Raw genomic sequence first — 23,720 nt, 5'->3', positions numbered from 1 at the left:
TTCAATATGTACTAATGCAATGAACACTTGTAATGTATGTGTAATGTGCAAAATAAGGGGTAATTCACTGATTTTGCATGTCCGGAAAATCCTAACTGTGGATGTTTTGTGATGAGTAAAATCCAGTGTTTTTTAGCTTCACCCACATTAGAGCCTCAATTCAACTATTTTTTAAAAAATCTGTCTCCTGTAAGTCCCCCAACGTTATGGTAGTGTAATATTAAATCACTGAAGAGTCTTTGAAGCAAATCCAGCATGAATTAACATTAATCTTCAAACATACATTAGCATAAAATATGTATATGGTGATCATTAACTGGATTTAATATGATTATTTAGTGAACACTGGAATACTGTTTACATTTATTTTCATGATTTTATTTCTAAATGTTAGCATCTTTGATGTTGAGGAAGTTTTAAGATGCTCTGAGTAAATTCCAATTACATAATCATACGATGATGTTCATGCCACAGATGTACCACTTTATCACTGACTCTCTGTTGTCCTCAGGACTGAGGTGGGTAAGTATGCCATTTACTGCCAGCGGTCCATGGAGCGGACTCAGCAGAAGGGTGAAAGGCAGGCCAGGCCATCCCGTATGGAGATCCTTTCTATCCTGCTGAGGAATCCCTACCATCACTCGCTGCCATTCAGCGTCCCTGTTCACTTCCTCAACAACACCTACCAGGTAATGACGAGACAGATGATGAGTGATGTCTTAAAAAACTATCTAGCATCGTGCTGACGCTGTTACTTTCTCACATCACACACAGTTACACACAACTGTACTGCACATGTCCTCACTCAGCTGTCTCACTGCTCCACCCAACCTGTACCTCTACCTGTACACACCAGGGTTTTCCTGCGTGACTGTTTGTTTTTGCCACTCCCTGTTTCCTGTCTCTCTATATTTGTTTACAGGGAAGGATGAGGTCATAGCCGAGACACCTATCAAGTAGTAGCTCTCAGTTCACAAGGATACAGAAACCTGTTTTAAGATATATTATTACAGGTTGGCTCTACAGTCCAAAACATGTTGATGACTACACCATATCGACAAGATCAATTACTGATTCAGTCCAATAATGACACTAATAATAATGATAAGTATTAGTAGAGAGTATATGTTTCCGTAAAAGTTTACCAGCATGGCTTTAGGGATGCTACATTTGAACCACCACTTTGGGCCAGACTGAATTATCTCAGTACTCAGTATTGAGATACTCAGTATCTCAATGGACTTCCTTGGTATTTGGTACAGATGTTCCCTTCAAGATGAATTGTAATAATTTTGTTGTTCCCTGAACTTTTCTTCGTCACAATCATCATGTTTCTCCTACACCCCTAGACACTGCACCTGCTAAACATTAGCATGTTAGCTTTGTCCCTGCATGTTAGTATGCTGATTTAGCTGAAAACACCACTATGCGTCAATTACAGCCTCAGAAAGCTGCTAATATGACTTTAAGTTTTAGGCTTGTTGGATGCATATAAAGTAAGTGTATTTATCAGTCTACAGTCTTACAGTCTCTGCATGTATGTGATTTTTGACTGTAAGTAGTTAGAAAAATTCATGAACCTATATTATACATGTAGAATGAAAACATCAAAACCAAGCTGGAACTGTCGTGATCATCGTTTTTACTGTAATGTTTAACCTGAATGAATTCCCTTTCCACAGGTGGTGAGTTTCGATGCTTCAACCACAGTGGACGAGTTCCAGTGTCGCCTCAACCAGGACACCTGCATGAGAAAAACTGGGCTATCTGGTTTCAGTCTGTACACTGATGACCCTACTGGACGAGAGCTTGAACACTGTCTGCAAGGAAGCATCAAGGTGCATCCTTAGTTCATGTGATGATTACTTTTTGAAATGTGTGAAGTTTTGAAGGTTTTCTTACCAACAAATCAAATGTGTCTTCTTCATATCTGCTACAGATATGCGACATTATCTCCAAATGGGAGCAGGCCTGTAAGGAGCAGCACACTGGCAAGTCTGAAAACACCAGGACTGTTCGCCTCACTTACAAGAACAGGTAAAGAAGAACCCAACTGGCCCTGTGGCTGCACATTACATTAATGTATTTTAACACCAGGTATTACTCTTTATATTTAACCAGGACATGGTTTCATAGTGTTAAAACTTGTCACATATTACTTTAGAGTAGGCAGGAGATGAGAGGGCATGGCTCAGACTATTATCAGGATTTGTTCCCACACCTACTGATAGCCACAGAGGAAGTAGGTTTACTGTGAGGGCATGAATGAGAGTGAGTTACTTTCTGGATTACAAGGGTCTGCATAAAACATTTGGCTGACCAATATCCTATGTCAATGCTATTCTAAAATGTTTCCACTGCAGTAGTAGACAAAAGGAAATTCAAGACTGAACAAACCCTGGATGTTTAATAATGTTCAATCCATCCATGATCTTCTCTCTGTCTTCATCTTTTTATCTTTTGCTCTCCTCTCCCAGGCTGTACTTCTCTCTCCAGGTCAGGGGGGAGTCAGAGAGGGAGAGGTTGCTGTTGGCATATCAGACCAATGAAGCCATTGTAGCGGGACACTTTCCTGTCAACAAGGAACTGGCTCTGGAAATGGCTGCCCTGTTGGCCCAGGTCTGGAAGTTAATAAATTAGTATTTTTTTTTCACTTACTTCTTACATTTTTGTTTATCATGTAAACTAAGTATTGTCAGTGTCATGGGTTTTAATGAATGAAGCTGCAGGGTGTATAATATAACCACAGTCCAGTGGATAGTTTCATTTTAGCACCACAGTGCCATCTCTTATGTATTTATTCACTCTCTGTTGTAAGGAAAACTATTTCATGTGTCACTGATAGATTGTTGATAAACCAGACCCTACCTTTAAAACCTGTAAAAAAAAAAAAAAAAAATATACTATATAAACACCTTTGTGTTTGTGTTCAGGTGGAGTTTGGGGATTTTGAGCGTCCCTTCTCTGCTCCTGGATCAGCCCAGACCAAGTCTAACCAAACCCTGAAACAGGTTCTGGAAAGATTTTACCCTAAACACTACCGCAGAACCACATCTGAGGAGCAGCTCAGGTACCAGACCACACTGAAAACTGGATATAATTCAGTCCTCACATATTTCCAGCTTTCATGTGAACTGTATATATCTATTTATTTAGTTGGCTATCTATTTTAGATACAGACCAAACCATAGTTTGGGCAGTTAATCTTTGCTTTCTTTTCACTTCAGACTCTTAAAGTTAAAATAAAATAATGGATACTACATTAAAGTGCCACGTCTCAGCTTTAATGTTGAGCAGGTTTACAATTACATTTAAAGAACTGTGTTGGAGCTATAGCCCATTTTAACATAGTGCCGAGCTTCCAGCTGGCAACTAAATGTTGCTTGGGCAGCTGTTTGTCATTTCAAAGTTAGCTCATGCATAAAAGAGCACACATGGTGCTCAGAGGTGATTAAGAGTTTAGAGGTGCTATTCAGATTGAGGTGGAGTTTGGTAGCATTAGCAGTAAAGCAGTGATCATGCAGGTGAGGGAGAAAACAAACAAAGCTCAAAAAAGAAAAAAATCTATCACAGAGAATCAACATTTGGGCAAAGTCTAAAAAGGCAAGTGTGCACAGGAAAATCTGTCAGTGAGCAGGAAGTCATTTGCATGGTGAAAAAGAATCCCTTTATGATTCCACAGCAAGTCAAAGATGGTCTCCAGGGTGTAGGCTTAGCTGTTTTCTTGTCAACAATCAGAACAATACATCATTACCATAACCTCAGAGGATTGAACAAGATGCAAACCTGAAAAACAGAAATACCAGGCTGCAGTTCACAAAAACTGGAACAACGTTTTATTGACGGATGAAGCAAAAATTGACATCTAAAGAGGAGAGCATGGAGAAACAGCTCATGACCCATGACATACTTCCATAACTGTCAGTCGTGATGTGGTTCTGTTAAGGCTCAGATATATATGGCTCTAAGTGGAACATTTACTGTTGATTTCACTGCTGACGGAAGCAACAAGATAAATGCAGTAGTATACAGGAGCATTGTGTGTGCTTAGGTTCAGCCAGGTGCATCAAAACTCAATGGACAATATTTAATCATTCAGCAGGATAATGATCCTAAACATCCCGCACAGCAACCAGACCTTTTCAAAGTAAAGAAGTGGAATGTCCTTGACTGGCAGAGTCAATCATCTGGTTTTCCACTTGCTAAAAGGCAGAGAGTCCTCACAACAAGCAAGACCTGTGAAAGCCTGGGAGAGCATCACCAGGGAAGACACAAAGCATCTGCTGATGTCTTTTGGTTGAAGACTCATTGACTGCAAATGGTTTTCCATGAAACATTTAATATGATGATTTTGTTTTGCGTATCAGTCCAGTGACCTTTGAACTATATTGTTGTAAACCTACTCAAATTAAGACTTGGCATGTAGTGTAGTACCCATTACACACAGAGCCTGAAGAACAAAAGTGAGAGAATGAGTAGACTTTTTTGGACCTGTGTAACATTGCATGATAGAATGTGATTTTATTCCCACCCCTCCAGGCAACTGCTGCAGCGTCTCTCTGCCCGCTGGGCCTCACTCAGAGGTCGAAGTTCATCTGAGTGTGTCAGGATCTACCTGACTGTTGCCAGGAAGTGGCCTTTCTTTGGGGCCAAACTATTTGAAGCAGAGGTAAGTGTGTGTGTGTGTGTGTGTGTGAATTTCAAATTAAAATCATGATACAGTGTTAAAAAAAATAGAGATATGGACACATACACTAAATCAACTTTTGATATGCTGTGCACAACAGAGGAAAGGAATAGAGACCTCTGCACAGTGCAAGTGTTTCTGATACTTCGTCCAGTCAGATCTCAACATAAGCAACAACAAAATACCAGACAATGCAGATCATTTCAATAACCATAAAGTTGAATCAACACCTCACTATATATTTGCTCCATGTGTCTCCACTTCTGTGAACTATCAAGAACAGCAACACTATAATATGTTATGATATAGTACATTGTTTGTATTTCCCCTCATTTATCATACAATAATGTATCATGAAAATTAATGTAATTTGAAAGTGATCTCACTTCCTGTGTCTTTCCCTTGTTTTTAGTCTATTACTCCTTCTCCAGAGCAGGGTGTGCGTGTTTGGCTGGCAGTACATGAAGATGGTATCAGTGTTCTGGAACACAACTCTATCGTAAGCATCTCTGATGTCACATTGCCCCTAACAACAGCCTGGACATGATTCCTGTGCTCTACTCTCTTCACTCCCTGCCAACGCTAGTGGGAACAGAGATTATATTTGCACAACCTGTGAAGCACAAAAGGGTTTCTTAAGAGTGAAGTGAGAGTAAGGGGGGGGGGGGGGTCATTTAAAGTTGCTATATGTGTGTTTTTGCTGATGCTACATAGCCAACATTAGCATTAACAGTTGCTTACTCACCATTGCATTTACACGATTAGAGATTAGCTCATGCCACGTCTTCATCCTCTCATCCTACAGTGACTATCACACAGTGGTATTACAAGACCAGATGGGCCAGTGCTAGGTGGTTAGCATGCTAACTTCAGGAGAAAAAAATAAGTAGTAGAAATAGAAGTAGAATAAGCATGAATAAGCATTAACAAGTGTGATGCTGAACTCACAATGTTCCTCCTAAACAGCTGTTAATGCTAAACTTAAAAGCAAAACTTACATGTAGCACCTTTAAGAAGCTAATATGCATTCACTCTGCTATAATCATGACCCTAGAAATAGACATTTCTATTGGTCTATGCAGTCACACAGTTAAGTGATTTGGAGAATCAAATCTCAAAAGCAGATAGGCAGAACTTGCTCATGCAGACTTCAAATGAGGTCATGTATGAAGATGTAGACAAGTATAGATGGGGGTTGTGATATGTTTATGCGACTGTCCAAATTATGTGCATCTGTGTTTCAGAAACCGCTGGTGTCCCATCCCTACAAGAACCTGATGACGTTTGGGGGCTGCAAACAGGACTTAATGCTGGTGGTGGGACAGAGTATTGGTACCAACACCAGCAAAGACAAACCTACAGAGAAACATCTATTTGCCATGGACGCCTCCAAGGTTAGTGAGAGATCTAGACCAGTATTAGGTTTTATGTGAATCTTGATGTTTAGGTGGAGTTCATCACATTATCACAATTCAAACACCCAAGTAGAGGTTACCGATATATTGTGTGTGGTAGGAGTCATTTCATCCACCTCCTACATAATGGTTTTTATACTGTCTCATTCCACTGTTATTGTAGAACTAATGAAAAATGCTGTTCACCCTTATTTTTATGGTGTATTTCTAAGATACCAGCATAGCATGCATGACAAGTAATTATAATGTGGCTAATATTTAACTATCCAATAGAAACACTTTACACCTAGAATCAGATAATCTCTGCAACAAAAGTGATTGCACAACTGACTTCCAGTGACGCCTAATTGCATGAACAAGCTTATAAAAAAATAACCATGGTCTTCTCAGTTTTGGCCTGGGTTATATCTGATGCAGCATGATTCCGCATTGGTAAGGAGCTGCCTGAACAAGTAAGAAACCAGAGGCTTCATAAAGATGGGAGAGAGTACTAAGGCATCAGTAGTCTAATGAACACAAACTGAAACACAGCTGCAGCAGTGATTGGGAGGTACAGGATGAGCCTACTACTGATAACATAAGGTGCTGTGGCTGGTATTTCAGGGATTCGAGAGTGAGAGGGTTATTACATGTAGTCAACCTCTACAGACAGCACAAAACTGCAATATTTAACTTTGCCATAGAACATGAAAAGAAACGTGATCCAGCATGTTTAGTGTGCAATGTGCTGAGTGTCTAACATTGAGATGAATGTGCAGATACAGGGCTGCATGAGTGCAAAAGGTGTAGGGTAGATGGTATTTATAGACTGCACTATCAATGCAAGTATGTATACCCAAATACTGAATGAGAAGATTATTCCCAGTCTCAAGAAGTTTGGCAGGAGAGGAATTTTCCAACATGACAGTGATCCCAAACAGACAGCAGAAGGAAGTCTAACCTGTGGAACCCAGTAAAGATTTTTCAGTGAATTTAAAGTCAGTAAAATATGGAGACAAACACCGACACCCCCTCTATTTCATCCACAGATCAGGGAAATCACCCTCCTCGTTTCCAGTTACATCAATAGTGCTCATCAGCAGAAGGCCGCTGCCCACCACCTCTCTGCCCCCGCTCTGATGGTGGCCCAGCCCGTCAGCCTGAAGAGCAAAGAGCTGAGGAGCAAATCCCCACCGGCGCTGGGACGCCCGAGCAAGGCCCCCACGCTGCTGTGACAATATAACACCCTGATCTCTCTGTAAAATACTCACTTTGTTGAGTTGCCTTTTACCTTATTTACATTTGAAAAACTTATTTTACAGGTGCACTAGGACTGATTCAGATCCTGTACATTTGCCTTACTAGGCCAGATTCATTTCTGGTAAGTGGCATGGTCTGTTTTGACAAATACTATCTCCCTAAACCATGAGTGCTTCATCCAGATGAAGTTGAATTAAGAAAAAAACTTCTCTTCCTCTCCTCTCTGTTTGGTACAACCTGATATAACAGACCAGCTGAGGTGGCAGCAGTTCACTGATATCATCATACAGGATTATTGGGAGTTGATGTCCTTCAGTTATAAGCAGTTAACCTTCTGAGAGGTTACTCTGTGCCTTTCTCAGAGAACACATTATGAGATTTGGGCTTAAACTGGAGCTGTGAGCTTTGTACTAAGGTACAAGGCTGTCTAGGAACAAATAAGGAGCTTTGGTTAACATCCTCCAAGGATATTTTCTGTTTCCCTGATGAATATGTTGCTTTTATGTTCGAACTCCAAAGAGAAAAGTCAACAGCATTTATTGACAGCTAGCTAGTGTTCTGAAATGTCTCATTAATCTGTGCTGTCTGGTACATTTCCTTAGGTAAAGATGCTGTTTGTGGTTAAATTTGGTATTCCCACCTTCAAAAATAACGCAGTAATACTCCGTATAGAAGAGGTAATGATGCTTTATGAAGAAATCATTTAGAGGGTATTTTTGTATTATTTTCTGGGGCACAGTATCTCTGTATCAGGAACATAAACTCTTGCAGTGTTCAGTATTGTTGTATAATGAAGCTTATCCAACAATATGATGAAAGCTGGACGAAATAATGGCAAACCAGCTGCAGCTGAGGAGAACAGCTTTTTTAAAAAAAACCTTAAACTAACTGTGGTGAAAATGTAAGTGCTTTAGGAACATCACAGCAGTTGTGATAGATGTAGATTGGATGAGTTGGTTGTGTTGAGAAAGACTGAACCATATGAGGAAACTAGATTGTGCCCTTTGTGCTTTTAGTTACTGAACAGCCAGGAGAGCTGTGAAACTTTAATCGTGTACAAATACTCCAGGCCTGTGTGTTGGAATGAAAGTCAACGTGTGCATCCACATCATTTGGGGAAGTATCGCAGGGCTGGGGAAAAGAAATGAAGTCTGTGTTTGTGTACAGTGAATCAGAGGAAGATGGTAAGAGGATGTGACAAATGCTGAAAGAAAAGGTTATTGTTTGATTGTGAGTTTGTTACCTGGTGTGACAAAATATGAAGGTATTTTAATGAAGCAGATATAGTGACCCATTTAACTTGAAGATAAACTGGAAAAACAGGACATTTTATGTGTAAGGTACTTTTAAAAAACTTTTTTTCTCTCCCGCTTCTGACTTACATCTGTATACAGCAAGAATTGTCAGGTATTATATTTATTTGTCATATTAAATACATTGTATTTAAATCATCTTTGGAATAAGTAATTATTGTCTAAGCCTAATGCTTGAAGAAACGTAACTAAAACAAAGAAGTTACTGGTTTCTCGACTAGCCACTCCTGTGTTCACCCAGATAATTCGCCCTCTGGGAAATCCAAATTCACAGAAACCATAACATTCACCTCCTACTTCACATTTATTCTACAGAACCGCCCTCCAGCCTCCTCATTGGTGCAGATGTAGCTGACATGTTGATACCTGCAGAAGGTGAATGACAGCAACTGACACACCCTCATTCCTGTAGTCTCTCACAGAGGGGAGGGGGTGGGGGAGATATATGATACCTAACCTGCCTGAGGTAGTTAGAGAAATGCTTTTGTCCCTGTGTCGCCATGGAGATGAAGGAAGGGAGGGCTTACGGGGGTGGGGGTTGGTTGAGGCAAAGTGGAACACATAATAGACGCGATAAACATTAATACTCTGGTGGCTCATAATGTGCATTAACAAAACAGTAGGAATGGAGAAGAATCAAAGGGAGGAAGTCTGTGTTCGTGTTTACTAATCAAATGACTTTTCTGTCCTTTCAAAATAAAGGTAAATATTAAGTAGGCTGGATTAATTGCCAGTTATTACAATGTGCTGCCTTTTTGTCACTTGAAAAAGAGACTTAACCTTCAGCTCATAAAGGTGAAACAAGGACTGCCACCTGAGGTGCTGCCTTCAGGGAGAGAGCAGCCACACAAAACACTGACCGCTGCGATCATGTTGTGACAGCACTTCAGAGGAATTTTTACTTCGGCAGTTTCACCTGAATTTCTGAACAGTGCAACACCTGTTTCCAGTTTGTTGTGCAACAAATTTCCCACCTCACACTCTGCCTCTCTGATTTCTGCTGCCTTAGCTTTGACTTTTTCACCTGACATGAATAAAGGCTCATGCAGTGTCACTTTAATTCCCTTTAAACTCAAGCCTTTCTCAATATTTGTTATGTACATATGCAGTATGTACATTTTTTTTATGAGTGAGCCAGAACCTGACGGACAGGTTGAACATGATGCCAAACAGTTTCAGATAAAGCAAGAAATGACTAAACCAACTCCCTGTGAACTAGCAGGTGTGAATGTAGTCTCTGCAATCCAGTGTCACCAAAACGCACTCGACCACAGTCTCAGCTGTTTCTGTGTTGTTACTGTCAAGATCTTTCATACAGGTTAAGAAAGACTGGTCTGCAGGTGTCTGCTTAAAAAGCAGCCTATGAAAAGCAGGGATTAATGTTTACTTCAAAAGAAACAATACCAGACAGTGACACACTCAAAACAGTGCTGCCACACCCATTGGACTTGTCCCATGTAAACAAAAGGCTTATTACAATCCACCTTTATCAAAGCAGCCATCTTAGGTCTCTGAGATGAAGAGAGAGTTAAACTTACTGAGGAATCATTTGAGCTCACCAAGTGCTGACTTTACATCAGGTTTGAATATCAGAGAAACTGCACAGCTTGGCAAATAAACACCACAACAAAAAAGGTGCTCACAGTGTCTTCCTATAGCTTGTTCCCCTCCCCCATGCTGTAGTTTTCCACTGTGACAAGAGGCACAAAGTCTACTGACAACCCACTGCAACAAAAAGAAACCTACACCACACCCAGGGCCTTTTAAAACATTTTTATTAAAAACAATCCATCAAACACACACACACATTAGTAAGAAAGAATCTGTACAATCTATGACATGGAATTTAAACCATTCAAACAAGTTCTAACATTAAAATGTGGCATGTGCCACTAACCATATTTTAAAAAGCACAGTTCTTTATGGCCAATAGATTGGATGATGTGTTTAGACTTCACACAATTCATAAATAAAATGGCGGTGCCAGCAAAACGAAAATGTCAACAAAGCAAAAGTTGAATGTTCCTTTACAATCTGCATTCCTCAAGTAAAATGATGTATAATGGCACACTCCCACTACAAAAAAAAAAAGTTCATCCAAAAAGGTGATGTACAAGCTGACTCTTCGTAGATTCCCGCTGCCATGAGGACTTCACATGGCCTCCATCTCTCTTTGCTGAATAATAAGAGTGAGCAGATAGTTAACAAACTGTAGTTCTATGGTGCAACAAATAACTTTTTTTCACAGATTCGACACTAAAACAGTAAAGGAAGTTTGTCTCACCTGAGCTTTGTTGTACCGCTGACTCTGTCTCCTTTTGGCAAAGAACTACACACACACACACACAGAAAAGAAAATTAGTACTCAGTCTGGTAACTCATCACATGATCAGTGACTTCAATCAAAGAGATAATGACATCTGTAGACACACACACACACACACTTACCAGGATCAGTAGGCCGGCAATCACGCCCAGCACCACCACCACGATGACGGCAATGATCCCGCCTGTCAGGTTCTTCATGGTGAAAGTGGGGGCCTTCTCGTCCACATAGTAGACCAGGATGTTCTCCATCTCCAGCTTCTGGCTGCCCACAGTGGGCTCAAACTTGTCCTGGTTCTTGAACAGGGGCAGCACCTTGACCTACAAGAAAAAAAAATGATAAGTAATGACAGGGTAAGTTACCAGGCCTCTCCTTAAGCCTTCTAGAAAACAGAAATATATATTCAGTATATTATACAAACAGCTTCAGCATACATCTTTCTCCATGTAATAGGCCATATTGGTCAGGTCACTCTTGCGTTCTCCCATTGGCTTCTTCACATCCACCACAATGAGGCGGGCATCAGGGTCATACTGCAGAAAGACAGACAGGATGTTTTGTTACTCAGTTAGTGGCGTCTTTTTATGATACTGAGTGAAGACTTTGTAGTATTGTGACAAAACTACGTGTTTTTTCCCCCCAGTTGGACACGCACTCACCTGGACTTCCTCCACCATGTCCTTGTTGAAGTTGTCATAACGCTTGTGAATGGCATCCGCAATGGCACTGTATCAGGGCAAGGTATTACAATTAGGAAATATTGACACTTTAATCTAACTATGTGGTTATACTTTCTTAATTCTTTCATGAATGAGGAATGTTAGATATACTCACGCCTTCAAATTGGGAGCATTCAGTGGAGTTGTCACTGGTTTGTGAGTCAGCTGGATACGGACCCAGCTGGAGAAAAGAAAATGACATCAAGGTAAACATTTCAGTGTTGAACATTTAAATGATTCATCCTAATACCAGCCCTCCACACTGCTGATGAGGATGAAATGACTTACTAGGTCTCCACCAGCTCCTCGCACTTGTGATTCTTGTCTCCCTTGTCAGTTCGACGCACGCCAGCGCTGTTGACACACCAGCACTCCTCTGTGTTGTTGCACTGCTTGGCCTTGAATTTGCCGTCGTTCTCGCACTCTGGGTCGTAGATGCCATCGTTGTCCACAAAGGCAGTTTCAACTGGTTTTCCTCCAATTGTGCGAGTGTCCAGGCCCTTTTTGGCTCTGTACATCTCAGCCTTCATCAGGAAGCACTTGGGGATCACTGAAGGTGAAACATGAAGGTGCTCCATGAGCAGGCAAGAACAAAACAACTGAGCTGCATAAATAAAGTCTATGGACTTGATTACAACAATACTTACGCTTGGTGCAGTCCAGTGTTTGTTTCACGTTGTTGTCAACAAGAATGGTACAAGAACATGGGTTTCCATCACAGGTAGCCCACTTCAAGGTTTCACATGTACCTAAGCAGAAAAACAAGGACCAAAACATAATTAACGCAAATAATATCTAAACAAATATTATGTCAGCAATCCCTGACAAGAACACTTACATTAATATTTCAAATATCTAATGGCTCAACTTCAACTTCACTGTAGTGTGTTTGTGTTTAACATTATGTCACATAATAAATTAGGCCAAGGTCTAGAGTGGGATTTAGTTCAAATCCCAATGAAACACCCAGAATGTATCAGAAGCTTAGCGTAACCCCGTTCAACAACGGATTTATTGCACTGTGATACATAACCCTATAAACAGAAAAGGGCAAGGTAGTCAAGCAGGTTTCCTGAACACCTGGGCGTTGGTTTCTCGAAACAACGAAGTCCCCAAAGAGCGGGACAAATCCTCCCAACCCCCACTCACCAACGAAACTAACTGCGTTTGGTATAAAAACGACTTTAAACTCCACCTTTTACAACTCTTGTCGGTAATAAAAGCACTTTGTACGGCTGAACACTGCACTGCAGGTAAGAAAGGTCAGTATTAATTAACTACAGCCAGTAAGAACATAATTAATGTTTCACCTTATTGTTCCTGTTTTGTAATTAAAGCAGTTCGAGTATTAAACAGTACTATTTAAATGAGGTTATCGAAGAGCATGCCAAGCCAAAAACTGCTCTGTAAGACGTTTTCGCCCGATACAGTTGAATAAATCACACTACTTACAGCTTTGAGCTGAGGCTCCCGCCGCAAAGCAGCGAGGACGAGAGCAATCCAAATTTTCATGATGAAATTCTCAAAAATGAATTCAAGAATAAAGTTTCCTAGTCGGTTTTCTGTGCGTCCGTCGACCACAAAGGTCAAAGATGAAGTGAAGAATACCGCGGAGGCTCACAGACCTTCCTTTTTCTTCCCGCAGGTGTATCCTGGTCAAACCTGTTCAGAGAGAAACTCAAGGAGCGCGCGCACACAAAAGTAAGGACTCAAAACAGCGCGCGCACTACCTAAGTTAAGTAACTATGTAGAGATAATTACTGATTACCGTTTACGTGTTCTTGTCGAACTGATACAGAGCAGCTATGAAGTAAATTTATAAGACGGGTAGTCTCATGACGTCGATGAAGAGACGGGGGAGGGGATGGTAGGACAAAAACGCACCTGTTTTCCGGTATGACCATATTTGGATATCTCTCTCTCTCTCTCTCTCTCTCGCTCTCTCTCTCATGTTGACATTTTAGTTTTTTAGCTCATCAACAAATCAAAAATGTCCAGAAAAAATGTGTAATATTTTCGGTTAGAAGAAACTAAACAATGAAAAACACACCTCTGTCTTAAAGTAGTTTTATGCATACAGTAGTTTTGTGGTTCACTTCCTACAGACTCTGCCTCTTGGCAGTGATCATAGTGAAACCATGGCTAATTCTATGGGCTACGGTTTATAGTTACCTTTTCCTTAAAAATATTATATGTTCTATTAGTGTAAAATAAAAAGTATTATGGGATTTCAAGATAGACAGAGATACATATACAGATACAGACAATGGACACAAACATACTTTATAAACATGCAAAATAGCAAAAGTAGACTGTACAGAAATAGGAAAGCAAAGCAAATGTACTAGTATATATTATACTGTATAGTTTATAATATATACAGTATTAATAATAATGATAGTCTTAGTAGTGGCAATAATAACAACACGTCAGATAGTTTACAGTCACTTATATAATGGTATTCATGGATTCCCAGTATATTATATTGTACCATTGTAATATTCTAATATTTTAGTACTATGTGTATTTATACTTTGTGTAGGTTTCCCCATAGCTTTTTACACATCATATCTACAATGATGTGGTACTTTCAAACCATTAAGCTGTGTCCAAAGTTGTGTGTTCTTGTTCATATTTTATTACATACAGCTAAAATATCCTAAGATGTGCACAAAATAAGTCTAAATATGTATCTAGTTTATTACAAACTAAGAAAAATTGAGATATGATGACATCATCAACTGTCTGAGCAGGTACATAACAGAAACCAGAGGTTGGGAAAACATTTCTCAGGTGTTGTGAGTCATGCTCGACTCCATGACAAAGCTGAGTCACAGCCTCAGCTCTCATAGAGATTATCTGTCTGAGAAATATTCTCACCAACAGTTTCATTAGCCTCAGTCATTAGTAGATGTCATTCAGTAATCAAGTGGATTGATCAAGTGGATCATCATATTTCCCAAAATCTCAAACTACTCTTTAAAGACACTGAAGCCTGTCATCAGACATGCCATAAGTCCTCCAACACTGTACACTGAGTGGGATAAAAACATCATCACTTATTTGAAATAATTTAACAGAAAGATCTTCATCACTAGACTCTTTAATTCACAGCATTCTTCATTTGAAGTCAGGTGTAGGAGGTAGAAATCAATGTGATATAAGATAGAGATAATTCAATGTGTGTAAAGTATTTTGTATTTTCAGGCTTTAAGACAAGTTATTAAAACGTTAAGTTCTCTTTATTCAGTGTGGTATTGATTAACAAGCACGGTAAATTATATGAATTATGTATCTTAATTTTTCTCACAGTACTGTACTTCATCTCATGAATCTGCATTACATATGCAAGTCTCAGTCATATGGTTTAAATTTAGAATTTGGCCCACACAATGTAAAAATATGGCTGATGAGATTTTTTTTCATTTTATAAGAATCATTATGTAATTTACCGTCAGTTTATGACGTATGGATGCTAAATGCTGTGCTGTTGGGGTGGGAGGAGTGTTGAGAAGAAATATGGTGGTTTACTGAGACATGTTCATACATGCATTACATTTCTTTATTTCACAAACTGTCAACTCTTAAAGCCAGACATAATTTCCATAAAACAAGGTATAGTGTTTTCCTGTAAATATGGTTTGTGAAACTTAAAATGTTAAAAACCACACTCTGAAGGCTACTTTGGCAAACAGGTAGTATTACAAAACCTTTTCTCTGGCTACAGATAGGAAGCTAAGGATAATTACAAGCAGCTCACAAAGGAGTGTGTGTTATTTGCACAGGCACCTCTGAGGGCAGATCTGTCACTTTATGTTACCAGTTACTTCTGAGGGTGTTTGCATCTACATTTGTCTGTAAAGAGGCATACTGATCTTTCATCTGAATTACATTTACTAGCAATGTTAGGTGAACATAATAGCAGCATCCTGACCTCTACCTAAGTAAATAATAATAATACTTTGATCCCCCATGCATATTCCACACAATCAGGCCTCTAAACACTGTGTCAATCTTCTTTTGTTCAAATTGTTGATTTGCACCTTCATGTGCTACATAAGTGCATTGGTCGTCCCACCACAAACACTCCATCACCATGGGCCTCATCGAAATAATAAAATTGCTGTGTAACTGAAGAGGGATCAATATTATATATTCCAACAATAATCATACCTAAGAACTGTGGAGTCAGATTTTTTTCAATATCAAGCTATTTTTTGTGTAAACAATAGTCAGGCCTACAACACATAGCAAGTTTCTTCCGGCCTTATCTGCTGGACATTCTCAGACAATAAATGAATGGTGTACATTTGACACACCAAAAACCCTCACATTCAACAGGATACAACTTAATTACATCAATGGAGAGAAAGGCATTATAGATCAAAAGTAACTTATCAGGGGTTTTTGACACTCCACTTGATGGAGGCAGGATTTGAGGCTTGCACAGTCTTTATCCTTGTGATGATTTGATTCCTGTCTCCAAATGATCTATTCATGGACGCATTGACAGGTTGTGGAAGCGATGTTCCTCACTTGCCATCCAATTCCTCTGGCCTTATGGCAATGCGATCTGTAGCCTAGTGACCCAGTTGACCACACTTCTGACAAACAGTACAGTACTAAAAAAGAGAAGCTGCTGCCTGTCCCTCGTCCTAGGCTTTTGCCTCTGCCTCCTCCTCTTTCTCTTCCAGATGGAGCATAATAAGCCAGCTGAACCATCTGGAACCTTTCAGCTGTTGCTTTGGATTCCTTCATTTGTTGATTTCTTTCATCCTGAACAACAGTCTCAGCATAGATGCAGTATTTTTTGATGATGTTCAGTCTGGGACTTTGCCTTGCCACAGAGTATCTGATAAAAATGGCTCTGACCCCTGGAGAAAGTCCTTCTACTGTGGTCTCAATAAAGTCCCACACAGTATCATCAGTGGTATCGACAGGTTGTTCATTGTCCATATCATTCCCACCTCTGTCTGAGCATTCTGTCATTGGGAATTTAAGATTCAAGATTCAATTTAATTATCATCATATAACAAAATTACAAATGTAATCCCTCTATGTCACTCATAAAGACATTAAATTTGAGTTTGAGTTTGCATCTGGAGGAATGTAAACAACAGCAACACACTGGTGAGTTAAAACTTGACATCTGGTAAACATTGTCCATCCACACTGAGCACCAGGCATTATCATTGCAAATAGAGTCTCAATCCCCTCATTCTGCTGGAATCCATTGGTTTGGCAATGGTCTGTCTGTGCAACAGCTTGATCTGTGATATTGCAACAAAGCTAAGTCTGTGCAAAGATGTGGCCACAACTGTCTTCAATCTCCTGTTGCTGAGTGAGTCTGAGTACCACCACATCCATTCCATCTTCTTTGGATCAGACATTAGCCAGAAGTAGGCTGGGTAGAGGAATAGTCTTTCGGTCCAAACTGACTTATCCTAGCTCTCTACCCTCTCCTAAATCTGGATCAGTCACACTGCATCACATGGTCTGAAGTTCTACTGCAGGTAATAAAAAGTAAAACATGCTTCAGTAATAAAGGTGAAAAAAATAGCAAATAAAAACAAAAATGTAGCAAGATTTGGTACAACAATGTCTTTATTTTGTGATAAAAAATTCATTCTTGTAGTTTGTTAGTCTGGCCAGTAAAGTTACTGGGGTGAATCAAGCTCAGCTTTCTGATCTTTGCAACCAACAGGGAACAGTTTTTCAAAAGTAATCCGCTCAGATTTTGGATAACAGATTGGATCAAATCTTGAAAATGGGTTTTTTCAAAAGAAAAAAACGGATTACGTAATCGGATTAGATCACGTAATCCAATCTTGGTTTTGATCCAGATCAAACCTTTAGTTTGGGGTTTTTAGAACTTTTTAGTAGGATTGGGATCACTTTGATCCAAAAACTCTAGATTATACTGATCCCATCAGAAGGGTGGATTCAGCATGGATTTCAGGCCCAAAATATGATGAAACTTCAAAATTGTATCAAATAATACTATATTTGGATCATGCAGTATGGCCTACAAGATATCCTATTTATTCAAAAGGTTTTAATTTGATTTGTTCATCCATCAGGCTACAGTGATTATGTAGGCTATAACATATTCAGCCTTTCAGTATAGGCCTACAGCAAAGTAGAAAGAGTTTGGCCTCATAAAATAATCCCCCAAACAGCTGTCAATATTGACCACAAATAATATATTTAATTCTGTCATTAATTAATGTGTATTCATCACAATCAAAGATATTTTTGTTTTGTTTTTAGATTATTTTTTTACCGATGCATGCAATGATAAAAGAGAATAACAAAGCAATGTCAATGGCATCACTGGTGGCAAAACAAATCCAAATCAGAAATAGTGTCTAACTATTGTGTCCCTTATTGCACATCCTGTTTGCTTCATCAAACAAAGATGATGATTACAAGGCACTTCTGCAAAAAGAGACTGAAAGGGCAGAAGTACAAATTTGTCTGGCAGCGGAACAACTGACTCTCACCAAACTACAGCAAACCAAGGCCGGACTTAAGATCCACCTCCTAAAGGCCAAGCTCAGACAAGCTGGTCTCTCCACATCAGATGAAGAACTCTGAAATTATTGTTGAGTATTTGACATTAAACCTTTTTATTTAATTCAATACATCTATATTTGAAACTTGTTCTAAATATCCTCAATGTACAGTGTTTGTGAGTAATGTTTTATTTATTTGTTGTAGGTCTCAGATGAGCGGACTGCTGGAAGAGGGTGTTTTTTTTTGTGTGTGTGTGTGTTTTTGTTTCAAATAAAAATAAACTTGTACTGACCCCACACTGGCTATTCTGCTTGTTGCTCTTTACATATCTATAGTTCTACATTGTGATTTCCTATCCTGTTAGAGCGCTGGTTATCCAGATTTGGTGATCTTGAAAAGTTTCTGTCCGGATCAGATTGATCCAATCCGATGTTGCTTTGAAAAAACCGTCTCAAAAGTAAAATGGATTATGTGATCATGGATGGCAAAAAAAAAAAAAAAAAAAAAAAAGGATTACCAAATCCAGATCAATTTTATCCAGATTAAACCTTTTGAAAAACCGGGCCCAGGACACAAGGGGAGGCTACACCATATTGGACTGTACTGACCAACCCTGCAGATGGAGTTTGAGTTTCTACCTTCAGGTAAAGGGTACAGAGTCCCAACTCATAGGACTCAAAGACTCTTTTGTTTTCACTAAAATTTGTGGGCTGAATTTGCACAAATGCTGGTACTGAGCAGTTTTTTGTCTTCACATGTAGTGATTTCGTATTGCACTATATTGTTGTGTTCTGACAGCTATGTTGTCTTTTATGTTGTATTTATGATGGAATATTTAACACTTGGCTGCAACCAAATTTTCCCTATAGTGGGATAATACTTGGACATTGGTTCAGAGGAGTCCAGTTGTTCAAAATGCATAGTATGGATTAATATTAGGTTGAGAGAATGATGACAAAACATTTATATCAATGCATAAAGGACTTACAGGAACTCTGGGATAACTTCCATTAATTTTGAGATTAATTGAAAAATGAGTTCTCTGGGTAGTGAGTCAGGATAACAGATTTATCTGAGTTACCCTAACTGTTACAATTCATTGTTCCAGTAGGATGGAAGTAGGCTGTGGAAACACAAAATACAGTAAGGAAGATACCATACACTGCAGTTAGGTCAAATCAAGACTTTACTTCCTAATTCAAGAACAGAGGTGGATGACATGTCAGATATCTTCATCTTGAGATGGAGATATACAGCATTTTGAAGAATTAAACAAAGACAATAACATTTTATTGCAGAAAGTGTTCATGGAGTTAAACATTGAATAAACAAAATTAAAGATAATAAAAAAGAAAGACTTTGAGAGACTTTATTCCTACTTTAAAATGAGATAAACATGTTTTAAAAATAAAGAAAATATTATGCATATTGCAAAACTTTATCTGGAGTTAATCAATTGAAATATTGGACCTCTAAACATTTTCTAAAAAAAATGAGTTGACAAGATAATCAGTTTCAGTATGTCTTAAGCTCTTTTGTCTCACTCTTGTTCTTTTCAGTTGCTGACCTGAAGGATTGTGAAGCAGCAGGCAGCAAGTACCAATGTGAGTGAGAGTGTCTGAGGGTCAAAAACACCCCCAGAGGCCCTATCTGTGGTGAAAGTGGGGGCCTTCTCATCCACATAGTAGACCAGGATGTTCTCCATCTCCAGCTTCTGGCTGCCCACAGTGGGCTCAAACTTGTCCTGGTTCTTGAACAGGGGCAGCATCTTGACCTACAAGAAAAAAATGATGAGTAATGACAGGGTAAGTTGCCAGGCCTCTCCTTAAGCCTTCTAGAAAACAGAAATATATATTCAGTATATTATACAAATAGCTTCAGCATACATCTTTCTCCATGTAATAGGCCATATTGGTCAGGTCACTCTTGCGTTCTCCCATTGGCTTCTTCACATCCACCACAATGAGACGGGCATCAGGGTCATACTGCAGAAAGACAGACAGGATGTTTTGTTACTCAGTTAGTGGCGTCTTTTTAGGATACTGAATGAAGACTTTGTAGTATTGTGACAAAACTACGTGTTTTTTCCCCCCAGTTGGACACGCACTCACCTGGACTTCCTCCACCATGTCCTTGTTGAAGTTGTCATAACGCTTGTGAATGGCATCCGCAATGGCACTGTATCAGGGCAAGGTATTACAATTAGGAAATATTGACACTTTAATCTAACTATGTGGTTATACTTTCTTAGTTCTTTCATGAATGAGGAATGTTAGATATACTCACGCCTTCAAATTGGGAGCATTCAGTGGAGTTGTCACTGGTTTGTGAGTCAGCTGGATACGGACCCAGCTGGAGAAAAGAAAATGACATCAAGGTAAACATTTCAGTGTTGAACATTTAAATGATTCATCCTAATACCAGCCCTCCACACTGCTGATGAGGATGAAATGACTTACTAGGTCTCCACCAGCTCCTCGCACTTGTGATTCTTGTCTCATTTTTACTGCTACGCTGATGATACCCAGCTATATGTGGCCATAAAGGCTGATGACTCTCTGACTTGCTGGTCATTGGCCAGTACAAAATAGACAAGCATTTGATCAAGTAACAATAATTTTTTGACAACCATGTGATTTCTCAAAGTAACACAGCCAATAATCTGGGTGTCACATTTGACCCTGCTCTCTCCTTCAATCAGCATATTAAAGATGTCAGGACACCTTTTTTCACCTACACGTCATAGGTAAGATTCAGTGTTCCCTTTCCATGGCAGATGATGAACTTCTAATTCACACATTTATCTCATCAAGACTTGATTATTGTAACATTCTGTTTTTGGGCTGTAGAGTCTATATTGGCTGACATATGATAAAACAGCATCAGCTACCGCATTGACTAGGCTACTCTGTCAAGAAAACTGTGTTTTGTTGTCACTTATGTGTTTATCTCCTCTTTTCCTGTTTCACATGTGTGTGAGTGAGTAGCTCATCCACACACACGGAATGGAGGAGGACAGGAGACATTATGTTAAACACAAGAAAAGCTCCCACAAGCGTTATTAAGTGTCTTTAAAATCATCAATGGACAGACGTTACCCCAAATGTCTGAAAGTCATTTTAAACGTATGCACTTTGACAGCAGTGGCTCTGCTGCTGATAACAGGAAAGCTAGAGTCCTCTCCTGCAAGTTTTTTTTTTAATTATCATTGATTATTGAATAACCATGTCAACCCACCCCCACACATTCACCACAGAGGAAACACTGTATATTTAGATGTTGTATTTAGTAGTTAATCTGTAAAACTATAAGCAATGGCAGACACTGGTACTGTTAATGTGCTACTGTAAAAACATGATGGTGCAACATGGACTCTGTGGAAGAGGAACCTCTCCTATGCAGATATAAACTGCTCATAGAAGCGAACAAAAATGCAACGATGATTAGTTTTACATGATTACACACTTAAAGAAAACATATTTTTGTATATTATATTCTACTATTATATTTCTGCTAATAGATCCCCACCTTTAATGTTACGGCCTACACATGGGGCTGCATTGTCGAGTCTGTTATTTCCAGAACTGCATCAATTCCAAAGAAATATAAGTTTGTGAAACAAGGCAAGCAATGCATCAGACTCTAAATAATGAAATCAGTGAAGACTCATTTTGACTTAGGAGCTCTGAATATCTGCTGTCCCCAAACCAAAACATGTGGTAACTATAATTAGATCAAATCAACTTTTGTATACAAAGTTATCTTTGTATAATATATCCATATCCATATCCATATAACTACTATAATCAAATATAAATAATTCACAATTTCTTCTTTCTTTCTCTAGCCACCAACATCACCAACATGTCACTACTTGTAACATGAAAAAAATGTTACTGGATAACAAGAAAGACTCTTACACTTTTGAGCTGAGGCTCCCACTGCAAAAGCAGTGAGAATAATGGCAATCCAAGTTTTCATAATGAAATGAATGAACCCAAAATGAACTGATGAATATTCCTTGTTGGCTCTCTGTCAGTCCATTCCATGCAAAGTTGAAAGACGCTGTGAGAAATCGCAGTTGCACACACTTCCTTTTTCTTCTTTCTTTTCTTGTCAAATTACTTCCTCCTTTATGCTTCAAAGTAAAATGGTCCTATTTATTTATTTATTTATTTTACTGACTGAGACATTTTCATACATGCTTTGCATTTTTATATTTAAAATGTCTAACTCAGACCAGTAAAACAAACCACTGAGTTTTCGAGAAAAATACAGTTTTGTCTCAAATGTTAAAAACTGTGTTACCACACTTTGAAGGCTGCTTTGGTACGCAGGTTATATTACGAAACATCTTCTCTAGTAGCCAAATTTCTATGATAGCTGTGTAACATATAGTGGTTTATACTTCCATTATACACTGCTAACGGAGCAGAAGAGAAACTGTGCTGGTTACAGCCGCAGACTTTTAAGCAATAGAAACCCCAGACCATACGCCTTATGACTTAAAGTCAAGTGTAACTTAAGTCAACAATTGTACCAGCCCAGGTGATCAGATAAATAAATTCTAACAACAGTCCATAAAAACAGAACCACTTTTCCCGTCTGCAGACAGAGCTCTGAAACCTGCTCTGTATCTGTGGCTGCCTTATCTGTGCAGTAGCTGCTGCCAAGGATTTATTACTCTGTGTGTCATGCTGTATACTAAGCCCACCAGGTGACTGCTTGATATATGATATAATATATAATGAAATCTTAAATTAGGTAATAGAATTTGCTTTAGAGTAACAGCAGTTAGACATTTTGATTTGTTTTATCTTATATTCATATCATGAATGGATGGGATTTGCCATATAGGACAATATTATAGATAACAGTCATTGTGAAGAATGTAGGGGTTAAATCAGTTTAGTTCACACTTACAGGATCGACTGATGTTGAGGTTAAAGCCAAAGCAACGATATGCAGCTTTAAACAGTTTGGTGGCTCATGAAAAAAGTGGTCTAAATGGTCTAAATGGTGTGATTAATGTCAAGTTATTATACTGCTGTCAGTGGTGATTGTAATATGATTCACATGTTTGTAGCATGCGTCTCTGCTACAAACTGACAACATCTCTGGCAAAGAATCACAGTAAAATACTAGATACCAAAAGGCTCTAAATCCCTTTCTCCCCAGATGAACAGGTGAATGAAAGTGATTTTGGTGTCCCGTCTTCTTGTCTACAGTGAAGGGGACAAACGAAGGCCTTAGGGGACTGGTCCACTTATTGTGTGAGAGCTGACACATAAGCAGGGGAATATGGGTGTTCCCCTTCCCAGAGGTTTAAGATGTCAGGGCAGTGCATGGTATGGTGAGGTGGACCATTGTCCCAAGTCCCAGGGGTGGAGGAATGAAGACAGAGGTGGAGGAGACGGAATTGGAAGAGGCTGCTTGACGACAGAGGTTGGACTCTACCGAGAAAGACGAAGAGAAGGAGACAGGTCCCAAGGAGGGGAGTCCGCA

General features: G+C 39.2%; 3 protein-coding genes across 4 annotated transcripts in view; 1 reads left to right on the top strand and 2 right to left on the bottom strand.

The window, feature by feature from the left end:
- plekhh2 (pleckstrin homology domain containing, family H (with MyTH4 domain) member 2) overlaps positions 1–8,792 on the top strand; it is a 31,645-nt gene extending 22,853 nt beyond the window's left edge. For both annotated transcript variants that reach the window (XM_018678681.2, XM_018678673.2), the window contains 9 exons: positions 512–689; positions 1,683–1,838; positions 1,940–2,037; positions 2,478–2,619; positions 2,934–3,070; positions 4,540–4,669; positions 5,100–5,186; positions 5,932–6,081; positions 7,131–8,792. In XM_018678681.2, coding sequence (XP_018534197.1) covers positions 512–689; positions 1,683–1,838; positions 1,940–2,037; positions 2,478–2,619; positions 2,934–3,070; positions 4,540–4,669; positions 5,100–5,186; positions 5,932–6,081; positions 7,131–7,316 — 1,264 coding nt within the window. In that variant the 3' untranslated portion in view covers positions 7,317–8,792. The remainder of the gene's footprint in view (positions 1–511; positions 690–1,682; positions 1,839–1,939; positions 2,038–2,477; positions 2,620–2,933; positions 3,071–4,539; positions 4,670–5,099; positions 5,187–5,931; positions 6,082–7,130) is intronic.
- A 1,620-nt stretch (positions 8,793–10,412) lies between these two features.
- Positions 10,413–13,509, bottom strand: LOC108884661 (tumor-associated calcium signal transducer 2). Its single transcript, XM_018678692.2, is given in 10 exon segments — positions 10,413–10,830; positions 10,939–10,983; positions 11,103–11,300; positions 11,415–11,513; positions 11,640–11,706; positions 11,815–11,880; positions 11,988–12,249; positions 12,347–12,448; positions 13,152–13,181; positions 13,184–13,509. Coding segments are annotated over 10 exon segments (921 nt in total). The 5' UTR covers positions 13,212–13,509; the 3' UTR covers positions 10,413–10,806.
- A 5,874-nt stretch (positions 13,510–19,383) lies between these two features.
- LOC108895686 (epithelial cell adhesion molecule-like) lies at positions 19,384–20,959 on the bottom strand. The gene is made up of 6 exons (XM_018694588.1): positions 20,953–20,959; positions 20,675–20,711; positions 20,502–20,567; positions 20,327–20,393; positions 20,102–20,200; positions 19,384–19,989 (listed from the first exon to the last, which is right to left on the bottom strand). The coding sequence occupies exons 1-6, from the start codon at positions 20,957–20,959 to the stop codon at positions 19,771–19,773; spliced, it is 495 nt and encodes a 164-aa protein (XP_018550104.1). The 3' UTR covers positions 19,384–19,770.
- Positions 20,960–23,720: the final 2,761 nt, after the last annotated feature.

Source organism: Lates calcarifer, linkage group LG16_LG22, assembly GCF_001640805.2.
Source record: "Lates calcarifer isolate ASB-BC8 linkage group LG16_LG22, TLL_Latcal_v3, whole genome shotgun sequence".
Taxonomy (NCBI): Eukaryota; Metazoa; Chordata; class Actinopteri; family Centropomidae; genus Lates; species Lates calcarifer.
Note: the sequence above shows the minus strand (reverse complement) of the source record. Positions and strands in the feature narration are given on the sequence as shown.

Coding starts and splice junctions, on each gene's coding strand:
- LOC108895686 (XM_018694588.1), bottom strand. Junction 20,568..20,674: donor GAGGAGCTGGTGGAGACCTA/GTAAGTCATTTC, acceptor TCTTTTCTCCAG/CTGGGTCCGTATCCAGCTGA. Junction 20,201..20,326: donor ACATGGTGGAGGAAGTCCAG/GTGAGTGCGTGT, acceptor GTCTTTCTGCAG/TATGACCCTGATGCCCGTCT.